The sequence below is a fragment of the Diplodia corticola genome, assembly GCF_001883845.1.
Source record: "Diplodia corticola strain CBS 112549 chromosome Unknown scaffold8, whole genome shotgun sequence".
Classification (NCBI taxonomy): domain Eukaryota; kingdom Fungi; phylum Ascomycota; class Dothideomycetes; order Botryosphaeriales; family Botryosphaeriaceae; genus Diplodia; species Diplodia corticola.
In genome coordinates this window covers 525610-543299 of record NW_017971487.1, presented here as the reverse complement: position 1 = coordinate 543299, position 17690 = coordinate 525610, and the positions used below count along the sequence as shown (strand labels likewise).

At 57.7% G+C, this 17690-nt stretch overlaps 5 protein-coding genes across 5 annotated transcripts; 2 read left to right on the top strand and 3 right to left on the bottom strand.

Annotated features, from left to right (window-relative positions):
• Nucleotides 1-1613: 1613 nt before the first annotated feature.
• On the bottom strand, nt 1614-3140 carry BKCO1_8000178 (glycoside hydrolase family 128 protein; the record flags this gene model as incomplete). The annotated part of the gene is made up of 1 exon (XM_020279278.1): nt 1614-3140. One exon carries the CDS (start codon nt 3138-3140, stop codon nt 1614-1616), a length of 1527 nt encoding a protein of 508 aa, XP_020133397.1.
• Nucleotides 3141-7493: 4353 nt separating this feature from the next.
• BKCO1_8000177 (cullin family protein) lies at nt 7494-10268 on the bottom strand (the record flags this gene model as incomplete). Its single annotated transcript, XM_020279277.1, has 4 exons — nt 7494-7668; nt 7735-9632; nt 9683-10066; nt 10221-10268. The coding sequence occupies 4 exons, from the start codon at nt 10266-10268 to the stop codon at nt 7494-7496; spliced, it is 2505 nt and encodes an 834-aa protein (XP_020133456.1).
• A 560-nt stretch (nt 10269-10828) lies between these two features.
• Nucleotides 10829-11484, top strand: BKCO1_8000176 (dnl zinc finger domain-containing protein; the record flags this gene model as incomplete). The annotated part of the gene is made up of 2 exons (XM_020279276.1): nt 10829-11212; nt 11272-11484. 2 exons carry the CDS (start codon nt 10829-10831, stop codon nt 11482-11484), a joined length of 597 nt encoding a protein of 198 aa, XP_020133457.1.
• Nucleotides 11485-11898: 414 nt separating this feature from the next.
• On the bottom strand, nt 11899-13500 carry BKCO1_8000175 (hepatitis a virus cellular receptor 1-like; the record flags this gene model as incomplete). Its single annotated transcript, XM_020279275.1, has 2 exons — nt 11899-13360; nt 13412-13500. 2 exons carry the CDS (start codon nt 13498-13500, stop codon nt 11899-11901), a joined length of 1551 nt encoding a protein of 516 aa, XP_020133458.1.
• A 1285-nt stretch (nt 13501-14785) lies between these two features.
• On the top strand, nt 14786-17189 carry BKCO1_8000174 (kinesin family protein; the record flags this gene model as incomplete). Its single annotated transcript, XM_020279274.1, has 2 exons — nt 14786-15002; nt 15061-17189. The coding sequence occupies 2 exons, from the start codon at nt 14786-14788 to the stop codon at nt 17187-17189; spliced, it is 2346 nt and encodes a 781-aa protein (XP_020133399.1).
• Between the last annotated feature and the right edge of the window lie 501 nt (nt 17190-17690).

The window sequence follows — 17690 nt, the reverse complement described above, 5'->3', positions numbered from 1 at the left end:
ACGCACGGAACTGTCTTAGCGAGGAAAAAACTCCATGACAGAAGTGACCTCATATAGGGCTTACAGGGTTGCTGATTAAAACCCTGACACTTGCGCCATGGCATAGACACAAGGCGACTTTACCGGCCGTGGATCATGAGTAATCTAGTAGACAGCCAGCTTGTGCAACAGCAACGGCCGAGGGTATTCAAGCAATTATTCCAAACGGTGACCTCGTCTTCTCATGGCGAGCTCTAAGAAGAGTGAAGTGAAGCAGAACACAATCAGCTAGAATGAAGTTCGCACGCCAAGGAGCAACGCCGTCCGGAGGGATGACATGAGTCTCGGAAAAGAATGGAAGTTCATGCATCCACAGCAACCGTGAACCGCCACTTATCAATGCTAGGGACATGACCAATGCATAACCCAGTCCTTGTGTTATCCTCTTCAGCTCATGCGTAAGGAACACAGGATGGGAGCTCCAAACAAGACAAAACAAGGTGCGGCTCGTTTTTACCTTTTTTGAGTTTCCAGCCATTGCAATCGCCACTCCATGATGTGAACCACGCCGTCCGACGTGATGCCACGAATGGCGACAAAGAAAGCGCGCCAATTGCGCAAGACCAGCCACACGAGCGAAAGTTCAATGCCCACAGGCGCTCGGCACGAATCACCCACCACGCAAGAAGTGGCAGTAATATAACAACAGCAACGGCGCCAAACCACCGCCCAGGCCCATGCCAGGGCAGGAACCCTGGCCCATCAACAGGCGGGCAAGGCGACCAGTCTGATGAAGGAACCGGTAAGCGCCCCGACCCCGAAGGAAGCGTCTCCGGGACAGCCGAGACCGCCACTTCGCTCACTTTGCCAGCCTTCCCTTCAATCTCACCTCCCAAATCGAGACCCTCGCTCCCCCCAGGGGCCCGTCACGGATTGGAATGTTCAATCTTGGGCCTTAAGGCAATCTCCTACCAAACCCTGTCCCTTAGGACGCCACTCTTAATGATGGTGGGATCATGCCAGCTTCCCTCCCGTTGTCGATGACGAAGGAGCAAGAATAGTGTGAACTTATTCATCCGTGCGACACATCCTAGAGATCTGATTGATGACTTTCATACGTATCCGGTGGGTAGTTGCAATTTCCCGAGCCTGAGGTGGAAATCAGCGGAGCCAGGAGACCGGCCCCTTAAGCTCGTCATTGGTGAAGTGCCAGCTGGAGCGGCGCGTGGCACTTGAACGCACAAAACGCTTAGCGGCGGCTAGCAGGGCACGAACAGTCGACGAGAAGTTTGTTTTTGAAAAAGTTACTAAAAATTTGTTGCTTCGATGCAGTGTCGTAGCTCGTTACAGGTGCGGTAATTTCCCTTCCCTCAGAAAATCTACAAGAGCGGGACTGAAGAGTATAGAGAAAAAAGGTTGGCTATCAAAAATTATCAACACAAGAGGAATGAAATTTGTATGTGGCGCCTGATGATCACGGCTGCCCGAAAAAAAAAAGCACACCGAAGAGTATCCCACATCTTTGATATCCGCGCCATTGAAAGTACCCAAATCCCTGGCCCAGTTGCTAAATGCTTGCCACATCTGCTGATGCAACCGTATTCAAAGCCATCGTCTAGTTATTTAAACGCCGCTTACGAGGTGTAGGCGGACATGAGGGAGGAGCTGCCGACGATGCTCTCGGCCTTGAAGTAGGAGTAGCGCTCGATGTAGGTCTGCGACGACATCCATTCGGAGGTCTTGGTGATGAACTCCTCCTGGGTGGCGTCGTCGGCATTCTGGAGCTGGTACTCGGTGATCCAAAGGTTGATGCTGAACTTGTTGTAGGCCTTCTCGACGTACTCCTTGAAGTACGAGATGGTGCTGTCAAGGTCGCCCTGGTACGAAGAGTACCAATGGATGTTGATCTTGTCGACCTTGCAGCCCGAGTCGGTGAAGCCACCGCAAGCATCGTAGAAGTCCTGGAGCCAGTCAAGACCCTGGTTGCGGCCAGTGGACTCGCGAAGACCCTCGCCGTTGCAGACACCGGGGGAGACGAGGCTGGCCTTGCTGGCGAAGTCGTTCATGTACTCCTTGTAGACCGAGGCAGCGACGTCGGCAGCCATGTTGGAACCACCGCCAGAGCTGTCAACATCAGGCTCGTTGAAGCCCATAAGGTGGGTGGAGCCGCTGGAGATCTGCTCCTCGGCGTTGCTCTTCCAGTTTGCGAGGTCATCCGTCTCGCGGTTACCCCAAAGGATGGGAACGAACTCGACACCATCGGGCATGGTGCCGCCGGGAGTCTGAGCCCAGTTCCAGCCCCAGGAGATCTGGCTGGAGGTGAACTGGTCGACAATACCGGTGAAGGTGTTGTAGACGAGACCACGCTTGTCAGTGACGCCGGTGACGCCGGTGGCGGCAGAGCTGGTAGCAGCGGCGCTGGAGGAGGTCGACGAGGTCGTGGCAGCGACAGTGCTCGAGGGAGCAACAGTGGTAGCCGGCGCCGAAGAGGCAGGCGCCGAAGAGGCAGCCACAGAGGTGGTGGGAGCAACATAGACGGCGCTGGAGCTGGAGCTGGAGATAGCCTCAACAGTCTCAGCGGGAGCGCTCGAGGGAGCGACGTAGACAGAGGAGCTCGCGGCGGTGGGAGCGGGAGCAGCGGCCTCGGTGCTGATCTCGACGGTGCTGGAGCTGCCGGGAAGGACGAAGGAGGAGGGAGCAGCAACGGACGAGGGCGCGACGTAGCTCGAGGCGGCCGACGAAGCGACGCCACCAGCAGCAGCGGTGACGGTGACAGTGACGGGAGCGTTGGTGACAGTGACGGTGACTTCGTCGCAGGTCTCGGCGTCGGTGGTCAGGGCAGCACCCGAGGAGGAGGCGGCATCGACGGACTCGGCATCGACCTCAGCAGCCTGGATCGGGTTGGCGGCGGCCGAGGGGGCGCTCTGGGTGTACAGCTGGGTGGCGTGGACAGTGGCGGTCATGAGCTGGGTGACGGTCGAATCCTGGGGAGGCGGCGCGACACCGCCAGTAGGGCCGGCGGGAAGAGTGTCGTTGCCCATGCCATAGGGAGCAGCCAGACGGCGCTCGTGGAGCTTGGCGTGCTTGTGCTGGTGCGGCTGGTGGGCCAGGGCAGAGCCGGCGAGGGCCAGGAGGGCCAGTTCGTTGAAGCGGTACTGCATGGTGAAATCGGGCGTCTACGGCGAAGTGGTGGGGGAGACGGAGGGGCGAAGGCGAGCAGAAGCAAGCCGACCAGGGCTATCGCGAACTAGAGAGCGAATTGCCGAAAGTGACAATGAGAGGACGAGCACGGGAGCTCAGAAAGAACGACTGCGATAACACGGTGTGGAGAGCGGGTGGGCGGAGTGGGCGGGGGGAGGCCGGGCTGGATATATAGACGGGCGGGCATCTGGCACGAATCGATATTGAGCAAGGATGGCGCGGCCAGAGAAGGCAGTCGTACTGTTTCAGCGTCGCACGCCGGCAAGCCACCGGCGCTGGAGCCCACGGCGGCGGAGCCAACCGCCCAGGGCCGCTGGTCTGGACGCAGTGATCAGGGGGCGTGCAGCCTGCGCATCCCGTCACGCCCAGCCAGGAACCCGTCCGCGTACCTGACGCTAACCCGCCACTGGCTGTTTGCCCCGGCCGCCCTGCTGCGCGCTGTGACTGGCCGCGCGCCTGCCAATCGCCGCCGCCGCCGCCGCGCCGCTCGCATGGTTTTAGGTCAGGTTTTTACGAGGCCAACACCAGCAACGCAGTCACGGTGCCGTCGGCCGCCGCGTCCATAGGTGCTCGCCGCGCAAGCGGCTGGCGGCTGGCGGCGGAGCCGGCGACGAGCGCGCGGCTCCAATCTCAAGCAGCGCACGACAGCGCACGACTCGGCCAGCCAGCGACGGGCCTCAATCTCCGGGTGCCACGAGTCTCGCCCTTTGGCGCGGGCGGCGGCGAGCGGCCCTATGGCCGGCGCCCGCCCGCCTCGCGCTGCGCGCTGTGCGCATCTCGCTCGCTTTGTGCGCACAAAATACGGAGGACCGCGTGCTGAAACCTTGGCAGCCTGCACCTCAGCCGCTCAGCCCTGGGGCCGGGGCCGGAGCCACCACCTGCTGTCCGCGGGCGCCTCTGCAGCGCGGGTGGGCTGGCGGGCTGGCGGGCTGGCGACTGTCATTACCTAGTATGCCGTTGTCGTGAGGTGGGCGCGATGGGCGTTGGATCGCCCGGCCATCATCCCCTCGCCAAACCGCCAAGCTCAGAGCACGCAAGCAGATCCGCTTGCAAGGCCACACCACCAAGCCACGCACTCCCCAAGAACCTTCCTTCTGCTGCGCCTGCCCCCCTGAGCAGACCGCCATACCGCACTGCTCCTACCGAGTACGCGTCGGCCACTGCCGCCTCCGCATGCGCTCCCCTCGAGTTCTCTCGTCCAGCTGGCATTTCGCATTTCACATTTCACGTGCAGCGCCGTGCATGTTTCTCGCGGCCTGGGTGCGTCCCGCTCTTCCATAGCATGTTTCAACCCCCCTCCACCTCGTCATTCCCGCCCGCCATTCTCCACCGACCGTTCGAGATGCAGAGAGGGTCTTCGTCTTCGCTGTGGCCGAGACATGTCACTGCCCGTTCCTAGATCCCTCGCCCCGGCCCAGCCCAGCCCGCCTCCCTGATGCACCCAGGAAAGCAGCAGTGGGGCGGATCTCTCCATGGTTCTGCGCGCCTGCGCTATACTGCGTACTGTGGGAGGGGGGGAGCGGGCAAGCAAGTATGGGGGGTCTTGCAGCGTCGACGTCGACGTCAAGCCGCATCGGAAACAAAACCCAAAGTGCCAAACGCAAAGCAACCCATGCGACAAGTGAGACACTACCGCCTACCCCAAGATCGCATCTGCTCGGCCACGTTGGTTGCAAGGTACCTACGGCCAACAGCGCATGCAGGCAACATGTCGGGTTGGGTTGGGCCGACGCCGACGCCGACGCCAACGCAAGATACACACATAACATGCATGCAGCGGAAACAAAGCACAACGCGAAGCCTCGCACGATCGCCGTCGGTCGCTCGCACGTCCAAGGCGCTGGCAGCTTTAGCGTGCAGATGAGTGCTGAGCTGCCGGACGCTTTCTCATCAGCCGAGTGGACGCAACGCGGCGATCGCAATAACGGGAGCTGGTGCTCGAGTGAGCCGTTGGGCCCAGAACACGAGTCCAGCGCATGTCTTCGACTCTTCGTTCTTTGCACGGAGCACTCGCTGGAGCCCACGGTCGTCGTCTCCGTTCTTTTTTGGGCTCATGTCAAGACTCGATAGCGGAGCGCGTGGTGGGTTGAGGGGGCGATCGCCGCGCGCTGCTGCGCTGTACCGTAGGGCTGTACGAGAAGTACGAGAAGAAGACGCCGGGCCTCCCGTCAGCCCTACGAGGCAAGGCGCGACGGCAGACGGCAGACGGCACACGGCGCCACGCATTTCCTGGAGCATCGGATTTGCCAACCTGAGCCCCGTACTCCGTACACAGCAATAATTTCGCCGCGACGTTTGCTCTTCCACCGCTCGGCAGCTTTCATGAGATTGCGGGACCCTTTCGGCGGATCATCGCCGCCGCTGCCCATTGCCGGCATGCCGCAACGTCCCAAGAGACAGCTTAATTTGCACCCAGAACGCCCTCCCGCAACGCCATGGCCGCGACGTGACGCCTGTAGACCGCCATGTGCCACCGAGTGAGCACCCGGCGAGGCCACGGCCAAGCCCATCCGTCCTCCCGTCTCGACCGTCTCGAGCGCCGCGAACCTACGAGGGAAACACCGACGCGGCGCCAATGAATAATACTCCGCCCGCGCAGAAGGGCAAAAACAAGAACCCGCCCGCCCCCGTCCCGTCCCCACACGACCAACGTCCCGCCCCTTTCAGGCAGGAAATACGCCGCTACGTTCGAAGTTGTCGCGAGACCGGCGCAAATCATTGGCGGGTGGAGTAGTTCAACGAGGATCAACACGTTGCTGATATAGGTGAATTATGGGCAAGTCATCCCGACCACCATTCCACTCTTTATCCCGCATACCTACGCGCGCCACCCCACGCATTGCACACATGACTCCCCTTCATCCAGCCTGCCCTCTGCCATGAGCTGTGCACGTTGCACCTTGTATGTTCTCGAGCACCATGCACGCCGGCAACCCCAAACTCCACACGGCATGCTGTCGTCATGTGTGTAGTCTCACCGCCTGTGGTCATGGGATGGAAAGAGGGAGGGGGAGGAAAAGAAAAAAGCTCAAGAGGTGTGGTATGGCGGCATGTACGTATGTACATGCGAGAGAGCGCGTACAGGACGGCCTTTGAGCAAAGGATCGCAATAAATCAGATCGAGGTAGCAAAAGGAGGGGCTTGCAGCACCGTGTATGTACACACATGCAACAGCATGCACTGTACCTGTCAAAAAAGAGGTCTCTGTTAGATTAGAGTAGGTGGGGGGGAGGCTGGCCGAGGGCACGTTGCATATGCAGCACAAGGTTCATGTGGGAGATTGCAGTGCGACAGCGGTACCAGGGCGCCCGCCGAGCAGATCTAGCCGCTGATGTGCTGCAGAAAAACGCTCGGCCTGCCATCGTCAAAGTGACTGCAAGCCCCTTGCGCAATGCGATGCGACGCGGTGCGGTGCGGTGCATGTGTGCCCGCTGGCGTGCACCTCACTGGTAGCTGGAGAACTCTGAGGATCACTTGCTCAGAGAATGTAGCCACGTCGACTATGTTTGGTGCATACTTGCGACGATGCTATGCGGTTGATGTGGCCAGAAGCGGGCAGCAGTGAGCCACACTTGGTGTAATGGCCAAGGTCTACTGTACTCAAAGTCTATCGTAGAAACCAGAAGCCAAACTTGAGGAGAACGTTCAACTGAGCAAGGGTGAGTAGGGGCCTTAGCCTCTCTTTTCATTACCAAATATACCTTAACCCTCCTCGTCCGGTCATGCCGTCGTTAGTCCCGGTCTTGACCAGTTTTATGTTTGGAGGTGATCCAGTCCCTCTCTTGTCTGCCCAGCCTGTCCAGGCCTCTACACCACCAAACCTTTTGCCGTGGACGCTAGACTTGAAATCAAGACGCGCAACGCTAATGGAGCAAAGCCTATCTGCATGGGAAGCGTGGCCTGGGGATAACCAGAGCGTTGCCTCCGCTACAACAGGCGGATATTCGAGCTGGAAGAAAAGCCTCAAAGATGCGTGGCATCTCCTCAATCCCTTACGCCAATGCCCTGACCCGATGCAATTAACCGCCAAAATGACCCACGGACTTGTCATGTGAGAAAAAGGAAAAGAGAAACAAATACCGACAGAATCGAAGGAGAGATGATGGAACCTGGCCAACCGAAAAGGAAAAAGTAGCCAGCTGCAGCTGTGGAGATTTGAGAAGAAAAGCCTTTTCCCTAGAGCGGCACTTCAACTGCAAGGTGAGCAGAAGCTTTGATGCTGGGCTGAAGTATTCATCAGTGGAGCGATGAGTAACGGCAAGCGTCATGAAGTCGCCATAATGGCAAAAAAACCCATTTACCTGGATGCCAGATCAAGCGAGATAGCGGTATGCCGGAGGTGAGGCATCTTCGATACGCTCCAGGTATTCACGTTCGATGAGGCTCTCAACTCGCTTCTTGATCATGTTCACATCCGGCTTGAACTGATTAGCTAGGATTGAGAGTGTCTCGACGACAAGGTTCTGGTGGGTGAGTTCCTTCCGTTGCCTGTCGAATAGTCAGCCGCCGCTATTATATCGGTCCTGTCAAGAACCTCGAGTCGAAAGGACATACTTCATGATACGAACAATGGCGGCCTCGATGCAGAAGCCTCGGGAGTCGTTGTTCTTCTTCTCCGTTTCCTTGCGCTCTTTGTCGCCTTCTACCTTGTTACCGGCCGTGACAACTCCGACCTTGAGCTTGTGGAATTTGCCCACAAAGCCTGGGTTGAATAAGAACTTATCCGAAGGCTTGACGTCTTTGCTCATCGGGGTCTTGATCAGGATTCTAGTCTTGGGAGCAACGGCCAGAGACTGCAGGTTGCGGATGAGATCGTGGCTGGGGATGTTGGTCTTGGCCTGGATCTCTTCAAAGGTCAAGCCTTCATCGTCGGCGAGGTCGTTGAACAACAGCAAGATGACCATGGCGTAAGTCGATACATTCAGTTCGTGCTTGCGCTCCTTCACCCCTTCTTTGGTTGGCACCCTGGGGAACGTTGCCCGGATGTCGGCAGATCCCATGTTGGCCAGCCAACTAAGCTCCCGCCCGGAATGTTTCTCTCCATAAAACTGCTCGAACGATTTCTTGATCCTGTCGATTGCGGGAGAGAAGATGCACTTGGTGCGTTTCCCGTCCAAATCCTCGTTGGAGCCACTACCCATCGATTCCAGAGGCCAAGTCATGCTTGTAAGTACGTTTACTGTGAGCTCAATGCGCCTCGGGTCAGGATCTCCCAGATTGGCGACATAGGCCTTGAAGCCGGAAGTGAGCTCTTCCGAGATGGTCATGTCCTTGAACATGGCCTCCAGCTTCGAAGTGAAATTGTTCCCGAGCTCGATCTTCATGCGAGAAATCATCTGCTGCTCGACATCGTTGCTCAGAGACTTGGCCATGAGGAGACGCTTGCAGAGATGCTTCTTGTAGTAGCGCTCGAAGAGATCCTTGTCGGCGATGTACCGGAGCAGGGTAATGGCCTTTTCCAAGACAACGTCGACTTCGCTCTCCGTCTTGCCCTTGATGCCCTTCTTCATGTTCTCGTCGATAAAGAGAGAAATGTACTCGGAGCTCCTGGGGAAAGAAGACGAGTTGATGAACTCGGCAAAGCTGCGTGTCAGGGCGGTCTGCATTGCTTGGTCCGAGTCGAAGGCTCGTTTCCAGATCAGGTCAAACTTGTCCTTGAGCGCCAAAACGTCTTCGACCCATTTGATGGCAGCCACCGTCTGCTGGTTCACGGCCTTGTCCGCAACGGCCTTCTTCCCCTTTTCGCCATCCTCGCCATTCTCCGGCGGCACAGGGGGTGCAAATGCCGCTGACGTCGTTGCTTGGTTGATTTCGTTACCCATCTCCACCACGCGATTCTGGATAGCACGGACAAGTTCTGCCTTCTTGGGATCCACGCGAGCGTTCAGATCATAGATCAGCCCCAGCTCTTCAATCCTCTCATTGTCGACCATGAACTTCACACCGCTCTCGGACTCGATAAGATCATGAATCTTGTTCTCAATGAGCTCTTCCTCAACAACGCGCTCAATCTTGGACTTAGTGGTCTCCGATAGCGTGGACCTACAGCGATCCACTTCTTCGCGCAGTCTCCTGGATGTGTGCCTGCAGTATGCACCCGCGTCCGACTCCCGCAGTAGAGTGTCGCCTTCGGCCCGATAGAAGTCTCGGCTTGCGTCCAGGAAGTGTTGCTCGAACGCAGTGACGTACAGGCGCTGGTTTAAGTCTTCTTTCATGGTCTCGTACAAGCTCTCCAGCATGTACACGCAGGACTTGATGAGGTGTTTGTCGATAACGTCGCCATTACGCTCCATGTGTATCTGGTCCAGGATGATGCGATTGAGGAGGTCTTGCACTGTCAAATCGGAGTGGCTCGGGCTCGGCGGCGAGCGAAGGATGTTGTCGCGGAAGAGCATCAGCGAGGTAGTATAAATGGAGGGTTGTCGATGGTCCGCGCAGTAAACACGCTCCTCCTAGGAATTAATATAAGGTCTCGAATGATTATGCGTGCAGCGAGACTTACCATATACATCAGCACATCCGTAAGCATGCTCATGCAGAGTTGATAATCCTGCCATTCTTCGCGAATGCCCTTTAGAAACCTTTCTCCACCAACGCGACGCTCGTTCGCGGTGGTGTTGGCATTGCCCGCCTGTAGGTCTGCCACTAGGCTGCTTGAGACCAAGTGAGCCGCCCTTGCCTTCACCTCGTTGCATAGCCAGTCTTTCTCGAACTGCAGTACGCTCTGGTAAAGCTGCTCGCCTTTCTTCTTCAAAATGACGCGATACGTGTGCCTATAGAGGGCTTCATATGAGAGGTCGGAGGCATTCTTGGTGTGGATTTGGCGGATTGCGCTGGATATTGTGCCCCAGGTCGATTCGAAGCTCTCGTCACCACCGTTCAGGCCCTTTTGTAGCGTTAGACATTTCTTTCGCAAAGTGGTGAAATCGAAAACCAAGGCGTGTTTAAGCCACTGAGTATCCGAGTGTGGGTGAGGCTGGCATGGCAGATGCGCTGAAGGGCAGGCGTCTGCGCCAGCTACCAGCGAAAGTGAGACTCACTCTGCGTGGGGGACGAATCTTGCCCTGCCTTCCTGGCTTAGGATACATGGCCAAAGGTGTCGTGAGGAGAGGTCGGGTGTTTCAGAAAGCTCCCAGAGTCGGGGTGTGGCGAGCGTGCTGAGCTCTGAAAGTATCGGCGGGGCGCGGCGAGAGTCAGCGCGGAACGCGTGGGCTGAAGGTTGACGAACGAGCGCCAGGTCGTTTGAAGAAACGAATGAGTTTTGCGTGGGGCGGTCAACGGCGCAAGCTCATGGCCGAGTTGGCTTGAGAGGCTGGCGGAGCGCGTGTGGCGGCTGAGGTTGGAGCGGATGGAGGTATCGAGGTGGTGGTAGAGACCGAGAGCGTGGAACTCGCCGTGCACGTCCACTGGGTGCGGAGGAAGGGTTGCCGCCCAGTGGCGTTGCGCAACAGGTTTCGAGGGGCCACTAGTTCTTTTGATGGACCCTGGCCGATGATGACGGAAGGCGCACAGCCGCTGCATTAGCTTGAGAGCTCTGTAGGCTGTCGCCCGTGCAAAGCACTATTCCTACCCCCAGCCGCAACACCAATCCCGCGAGCCCAGCTCTTTACCTGCTTTAGAGCCCGTACCACTCCTGTCGGAACCGACCATGCGACCCGCTCGTTCGTGCATCCGCCTTTGTTCGCGTTCTCGCTCGCTCGCCAATGCGCCGCGCGCCGCGCCCACTTCCGTGCGCCGCATTCATCAAGACCTCTCACACATCCGTCGTCCCCAAAGTCTGTCGCTTCGGCCGCAAGCATTCATACCGCACCTGTGTCGCCATGCCTTCTCCACCACCGCAAGGTGCTCCGAGTCTGCTGCTGCGCCGCCGGGCGAGAAGCAGGAGGTTCCGCAATACCAGATGACCTTCACCTGCAAGGCCTGCACCACAAGATCATCGCATAGGATCTCCAAACAGGGCTACCACCATGGCACAGTGCTGATCTCGTGTCCGGGCTGCAAGAACCGGCACCTGATCTCTGATCATCTCAAGGTTCGTGACCATGCGCCTGATGCCAGGTTCCGATGCGCTGCTAACAACCACCTGACCAGATCTTCGCCGACCAGAGCACCACACTTGAGGATATCATGAGGGATAAGGGACAGCTAGTCAAGCGTGGACATCTTAGCGAAGATGGTGACCTTGAGCTTTGGGACGATGGCTCGCAGACGAAACACGCACCTGCTGCGCCACGGGCTCCTACTACGGAGAACACCGGCAGCGATAACGAGGCTCCTGGAGCTTCGTTCAAGAGCTCATCATAGACTATGGGTTCCAAGACCTTTGTATTATACTCAACATCGCGATCGGAAAAAAGTTGGTGGCGTTTTGGGACATTACGGCACAGTTCTTTCCGAGTGCATGCGAAAGAGCATCTGTACAACTTATGCCATTTCTGTACAGCAACTTTCATTAAATATTAAGGATCTACCTTAAGAGATTACAGGCGCTTCTACGTGAATGGGGAATCAAACGAAATTCAAACATGGACCGGTCTTTGTAACGGGTGGCTGATCTGCATCCCAGATGCATGATCAGGACTTTCCTCATCGCTTTCTAACAAATTTGCCATCTCTTGCGTGATCTCATGACTATCTTTGCTCCATATATCATCATCTTTGCTTTATCATCGCTGTCTTCTGAGATCAGTGCCCCTCTCCTGCCCGGCTTACCTGCGATCACGCCTTGACAGTAACGGTCTCCTTGACAGTGGCTGTCTCGGTAACGGTCTCCTTCTCCGTGACAGTACTTGTCAGGAATACGGTAGAGATGCTTGGGTTTACAGGGATGACCGTGATACCGGGACCCTCAGAAGACGTTGAAGTGGTGACTGGGGCCGGCACAGGCGTGGACGTTTCAGATGAAGTCGGCGTGCTCTCAGTGCTTGAAAGGGCAGTCGAAGAGGCCCCCAGGGCCGTCCTGGTGCTGCTTTGGCTTTCAGATGACGAGGGCGCTGCAGAAGACGAAGGTGAGGCAGTGAACGTGGACGTGGCACTCGTCTCGACAGTGCTAGGCAAGACGGTGCTGGTGTCAGCAGTACTCGTCTGAGCGGCGCTCGTCTCAGTGTGCTGCGTACTGGACTCCAAAGACGACGCAGGGGTCGTGCTGGACAGGATGGTTGACGATTCAGCAGATGTCGTCACTGATGCAGCGTTGGGCCGAACAGTCGTGTAGATTGTCGTGTAAAGGACTCCAGGGAGCTGTGACGGTGAAGACGTCGCGGAAGACCCCTGTGTCGTAGATTGAGCCGAAGATTGCAGCGTTGAAGGAGAGTCGGCGGAAGCTGCCTGAGCAGCAGGGGTAACAATGGTGTATATGGTTGTTGTTTGGTACAACACACCCGGTTCTGAAACAAAAGTCGACGCACTTGCTGCGGAGCTGCTTGCACTTGATTGGACAGAGCTAACGGCAGAGCTGGAGGTTGAAGTGTTGGGCACCGGTGTGCTGGGAGTCACTACGACAGGCAGGGTCGTTGGCGTCTGGGCCGCAGGAGTGGTCTGCGAGGAGCTGATGGCTTGGCTGCTCTGTGCCGAAGGCGTCAGGGGAGAAGAGCTAAGGGGGCTGCTGCTCGGGGTGGAAGGCGTTTGAGGTGAATACGTGAAAGGACGGGTGTCCGAGGGCGTGTTGATCCCGGGTGTGCTGGCTGCTGGAGAAGTGGATGCGGTCGAGTTGTGATCCGGTGTGACAGCGGGAGTTGAAGGATTGTAAGTAAACAAGCGAGTCGTGGATGCCGACTCCGAGACGGAGACCTCAGGGCCTACGAAACCACCCGGACCCGAGGATGCAGGCGCCGCAGATGTGGACGGGGTGACAACGGGCGTTAGAGGAGTCAGTGCCGGGGTTGTCGTAGTGGTACCCGAAGGGCTGGTCTCTGCGGAAACCAAAGACTCGACCTGAGTGGTCTCGGGGGTTGCCGAGATATCGACTGTGGCAACTGGTGAGCCAGAGGGATCCACGAAGGTGAAGACAGTTGGGGCGGGCGTACTGGTACTAGGGAGGGTGACTGGCACAACAAAAGGAATGCCAGTGTCCGCAGCCTGAACTCCCGGAGGAGTGGACGGTGTACTTATTGCGAGGGGCGTGCCTGAGGAGTAGGCAGCTGCAACGACGGGTGAAGAAGAGTTCAAGTATCTGGGATGGCTTTGATGTGTTAGTGGGACACTGCACGGTCAGGGACTTGGACAGACTCACTTGACTCTCCGGGCAGCCTGAGGGAGTGGGCCGGCCACAGCAGAGGCCGACAGCGCTGCCAGCAGCAGACATCTCACAGTGAAGCCCATGACTGGGCGAAGAAAGAGGATGGAAAGAAAGAATGAGGCCTGAGAAACCAGCCCAGGAAAGGGAAGAAGAGCAAAACAGCAGACAGCAAGCTGGCTGGCGAAAGAAAGTGGTCTATGAGAAAGACGATGTGAAGGCGAAAACGAAGCCAGGAAAGATCGACGAAGAGCAGCGCGGGTATTAATGGCGAAGACTGGAGACAAAAGGAAAGGCGATCGGTCTACAAGCCGGCCTAGTGCGCGACGAAAGCCATGCAGGAGGAGGTTCCAGACGGCGGGTTTTGAAGGAACGAATTAACCGCCGTTTTACTCAAAAATAGCAGCGACACAAGCACTGGCTGGGCCAGTCCGGCAAGACACCGCCAGCACGGAAGACATGGGGCTATTTGGAGGCCGAGTGGAGCTGGTGAAACGGGATCGGGGCGGCTCGCCTTCAAAACCCGCCCGGCTACGCCCAACGACGCGCTGTGGTTGGCCGGCGCGTGAAACGCCGTCCATAGCGCCGCCAGCTCCACGACCACGTCGAAGAGACCTTCTAGAAGCTGCGCCCCGGCCTCGACGCCGTACGGTAGAAAAGAACAGAAACACCGCGCCGCCCATCATCCATGGCGCCGAGCCCACCACGCCCAACGCCGTCGCCGCCGCTGCTGCGCATTGGCAGACAGCGTGTCGCTGCATGCCGGCCGGGGCCGCTCCGTCCGCATCGCCCGGGCCCAAGGCCTCGCGCCGGACAGGCCTGGCTCAAGTCGGCAGCTGCGGCGCTGGGGACGTGGGATGGCTGAGCGCGCTCGTCGGGTGACGCGCGCCTCGATACTTAGGCGCCGGCATCCCGACTGTACGACGTGCAGGCTATTTCGAAGAGGCCGTGCAGGTGACCGGGCAGCTGTCGGGATGCCGTGCATGTTCTGTATGTTATCGCAGCGCATGCGGGAAGCGCCGTGGTGCATGTCGTCGGCAGTGGGGCAGCGGGCAGTAGGCAGTACCTAGGCAGTAGACAGAGGGCGAGCTGGTGTTGAGCAGGCGCGGCAGCCGAGTGGCAGCCGAGTGGCAGCCGAGTGGCAGCACGTGCGGCGTATCGATAGTTGCTCCGCGCAACTGGCCGCAAACCCGCAAACCCGCCCGCAAACAGCCCGCGCAAGCTCGACCGCCGCCCTGGCTCTCCACCACTGCGCCCTACGCCAACGGTAAGTCTGCCCGTCACGGGCATTTTGCTTTGTTTTCTCCATCAATTGCCTTCTCCCTTCTCGTCGCTCTCCTCTGCCGACTTCCTCCATTGCCCGCCGCCACCATGAGCGTCCGCGTGCTTGCCCGTATACGACCCCTGCTCAAGGACGAGCGCGACAAGGACACCATTGTTACTGCCGAGAGCGCTTCTGGAGACGAGAACTCGCTGCCGAACCTCATCCGAATTCCCAATCCGAAGAACGAGGCCGAGTCCTTCAGTTTTCAGTTCCAGGGCGTCTATGACCGCGCCACCACCCAGCAAGAGCTGTTTGACAAGGAGGGTATGTTGTCCGCGCGCTCCCAGTTGCAGGACCCTGCCATTGATCCACCATCATGCAGTCTCGCCCACCGTCAAGCACATCTTCAACGGCTTCGATGTCACGATATTCGCCTACGGCGTCACTGGCACCGGCAAGACCCACACCATGCGTGGCGGCAAATCCTTGGCCGACCGCGGAGTCATCCCTCGCCTCCTCAGTTCCATATACCGCCGCTGTAGGAAGCTAGAAAAGGATGGAGGAACCCAGGTCGAAGTGGCGCTGAGCTATTATGAAATCTACAACGACCGTGTATACGACCTTTTCGAGCCCCCGGAAAAGCGCACCCCAGCTGGCTTGCCAATTCGGGACAACCATGGGAAAACCGTAGTCGTTGGTCTCACCGAGAGGCCCTGCACCACCTTGAAAGATTTTGAGAAGCTCTACGATGAGGCCAATCTGAACCGATCCACGTCTGCAACCAAGCTCAATGCTCACTCGTCCCGATCGCACGCTATACTATGTGTGCAAGTCACGCAAACAACGCCAACCCATACCCGCGTCTCCAAAGTCTCCTGTATCGACCTTGCTGGATCTGAGGACAACCGGAGAACAGATAACAACCGGGAACGTTTGGTCGAGTCTTCCGCAATCAACAAGTCTCTGTTCGTGCTGGCCCAGTGTGTTGAGGCCATCAGCAAGAAGCACTCCAGGATACCGTACAGGGAGTCCAAGATGACCCGCATTCTATCTTTGGGCCAGAACAACGGCCTCACTCTCATGGTTCTAAACCTCGCGCCAGTGCGCTCATACCACCTTGATACCCTTAGCTCGCTCAACTTCGCCAATCGGACCAAGAAGATTGAAGTCGCCGAAGTCGAAAACGAAGCTGTCCTGCGCGGACCACCCAAGACGACGTCTAGCATCTCTGGCACGAGTCTGCAGCAGCGCCAGCCACTCCGAGCATTAGCAGCCGCTACGAATGTAAACATTTCACACAACCACGCGCAGCAGAAGAAGATTGACAAGCCAGCCAAGGCTTTCTCTGTATACTCGGACAAACATAAGACCGCGAAGCCAGCATCGACAACCCGCCCAGATCCTCTGAAGCGCGGCATCACCCATTCCACGCTTGGGTCGAAGGTTACCAAGCCCGCTAGGCCAGTGCACAGCTCAGGCTACGGCAAGCCAACGCCTTTGCCGACCAGTCTCTCGCAGGAAGCAATCGAAGCGCTCATTGAACGTCGGTTAGAGGAGAAGTTGGCGGAGCGTGCTCTAAACGAATCCTCCACTATTCAGACCCAGGATGTCAGTGAAGCAGTGAGACAGCGGTTGGAGGCTTTGGAAGAGCGCGTCGGCAAAACAGAAGATGGCCGGGCGGAAGGTCTGCACTTCCTTCTCATGGCCAAGCAACATCACGTTCGTGGAGAAGACGTCTCTGCGCTCAAAATGTACCAGCTGGCTCTGCCGCATTTCCCGGAAAACGAGAAGCTCAGCCAGAAGATCGTCAATCTACAGGAGAGAATTCGATTGAAGAAGGAAGCCGCGAACGCTTCGGCTCCATCCGAGCCAGCCTCCGAATCCGTAGAGCCGAGCCATATGCCTGCCCCCACCCGTCCTTCCGCCTTAGCGAAGCAGCCTCTTAGGAGGCCAGAACCGGAATTCATCTCTGCGCCAAAAGAGCGACCATCCGCCGCACCTACTCGTCCTGTCGCCCGGAAGCTCTCGAGCAGGAAGGAGAAGACCGCCTCCCGAAATACACGCAACGATGACCACGACGCCTCTGAGGCCAAATTAGACGGCCATGACGACTCGTTTGTCCCCGACGATGACGGCGCGGCCTCGGACTTCCATGAGGAGGAAGACAGCTTCGTCTACAAGCCCAAAGCCAAAGCGCCCAAGAAGCCGAAGATGAAGATCTTCCGCGACAACAGCGGCCTCGACATGTCTTCTTCGACAGCGACGGGCGGCGCTAGCCTGACACCCCGCACCCAGCGCCTGCTCGACATCATCAACACGCGCGAGGTGTCGCAGATCCGACTGCTGAAGGGCGTCGGCGCCAAGAAGGCCGAAGCCATTGTCAACTCGCTGTGCGAGATGGACGGTCGTGGTGCCGACGACTGGCTGATCACGGATCTCGAGCAGCTGGGCGGCCTGAAGGGCGTCGGCCTCAAGTCAGTCGAGAACATGAGGGCCGGGTTGGCTTGTTAGCTTGACGCCGGCCGGCTGTGAATAATTGTGTGAAAACGGGTCGTCTTTCTCGTCTTTGGCGTTTTGCTTTCTTTTTCTTCTGTAAGCACTTATTGCATCAAGCTTCTGCCTTTCAGCGGTGGCGCTTTTCCGGGGTTCATCCCTTGAACGAAACTGGGTTTCACGTATTGGCATTGGGAGGGCGTTCTTTGTGTTGTATTCATATATCTGGCCGCAGGGAAGCTTTGGTGAGGGTTGCGTGCTCCTCCTGTGGTCATAGTAGCAAGAAGATAATCGCATTTTCTCCTAGTAGCTATTGAGAATACTGGCCTACAGTCCAGACATGTCCATTTACCCTCGCGATTGCAAGCGTCACATAGGAAAGGAGGACCAATATACTTTTAAGCATGCCTGCTTACCTGATGAATGCTTCCCGGCAACCTTGGCCATCAGGGGGAGAGCAGGTGTGGAAAGATGAGAAGGGGAAGCACAAGTCTAAGAAACGCCGACGGACGAAGAGGT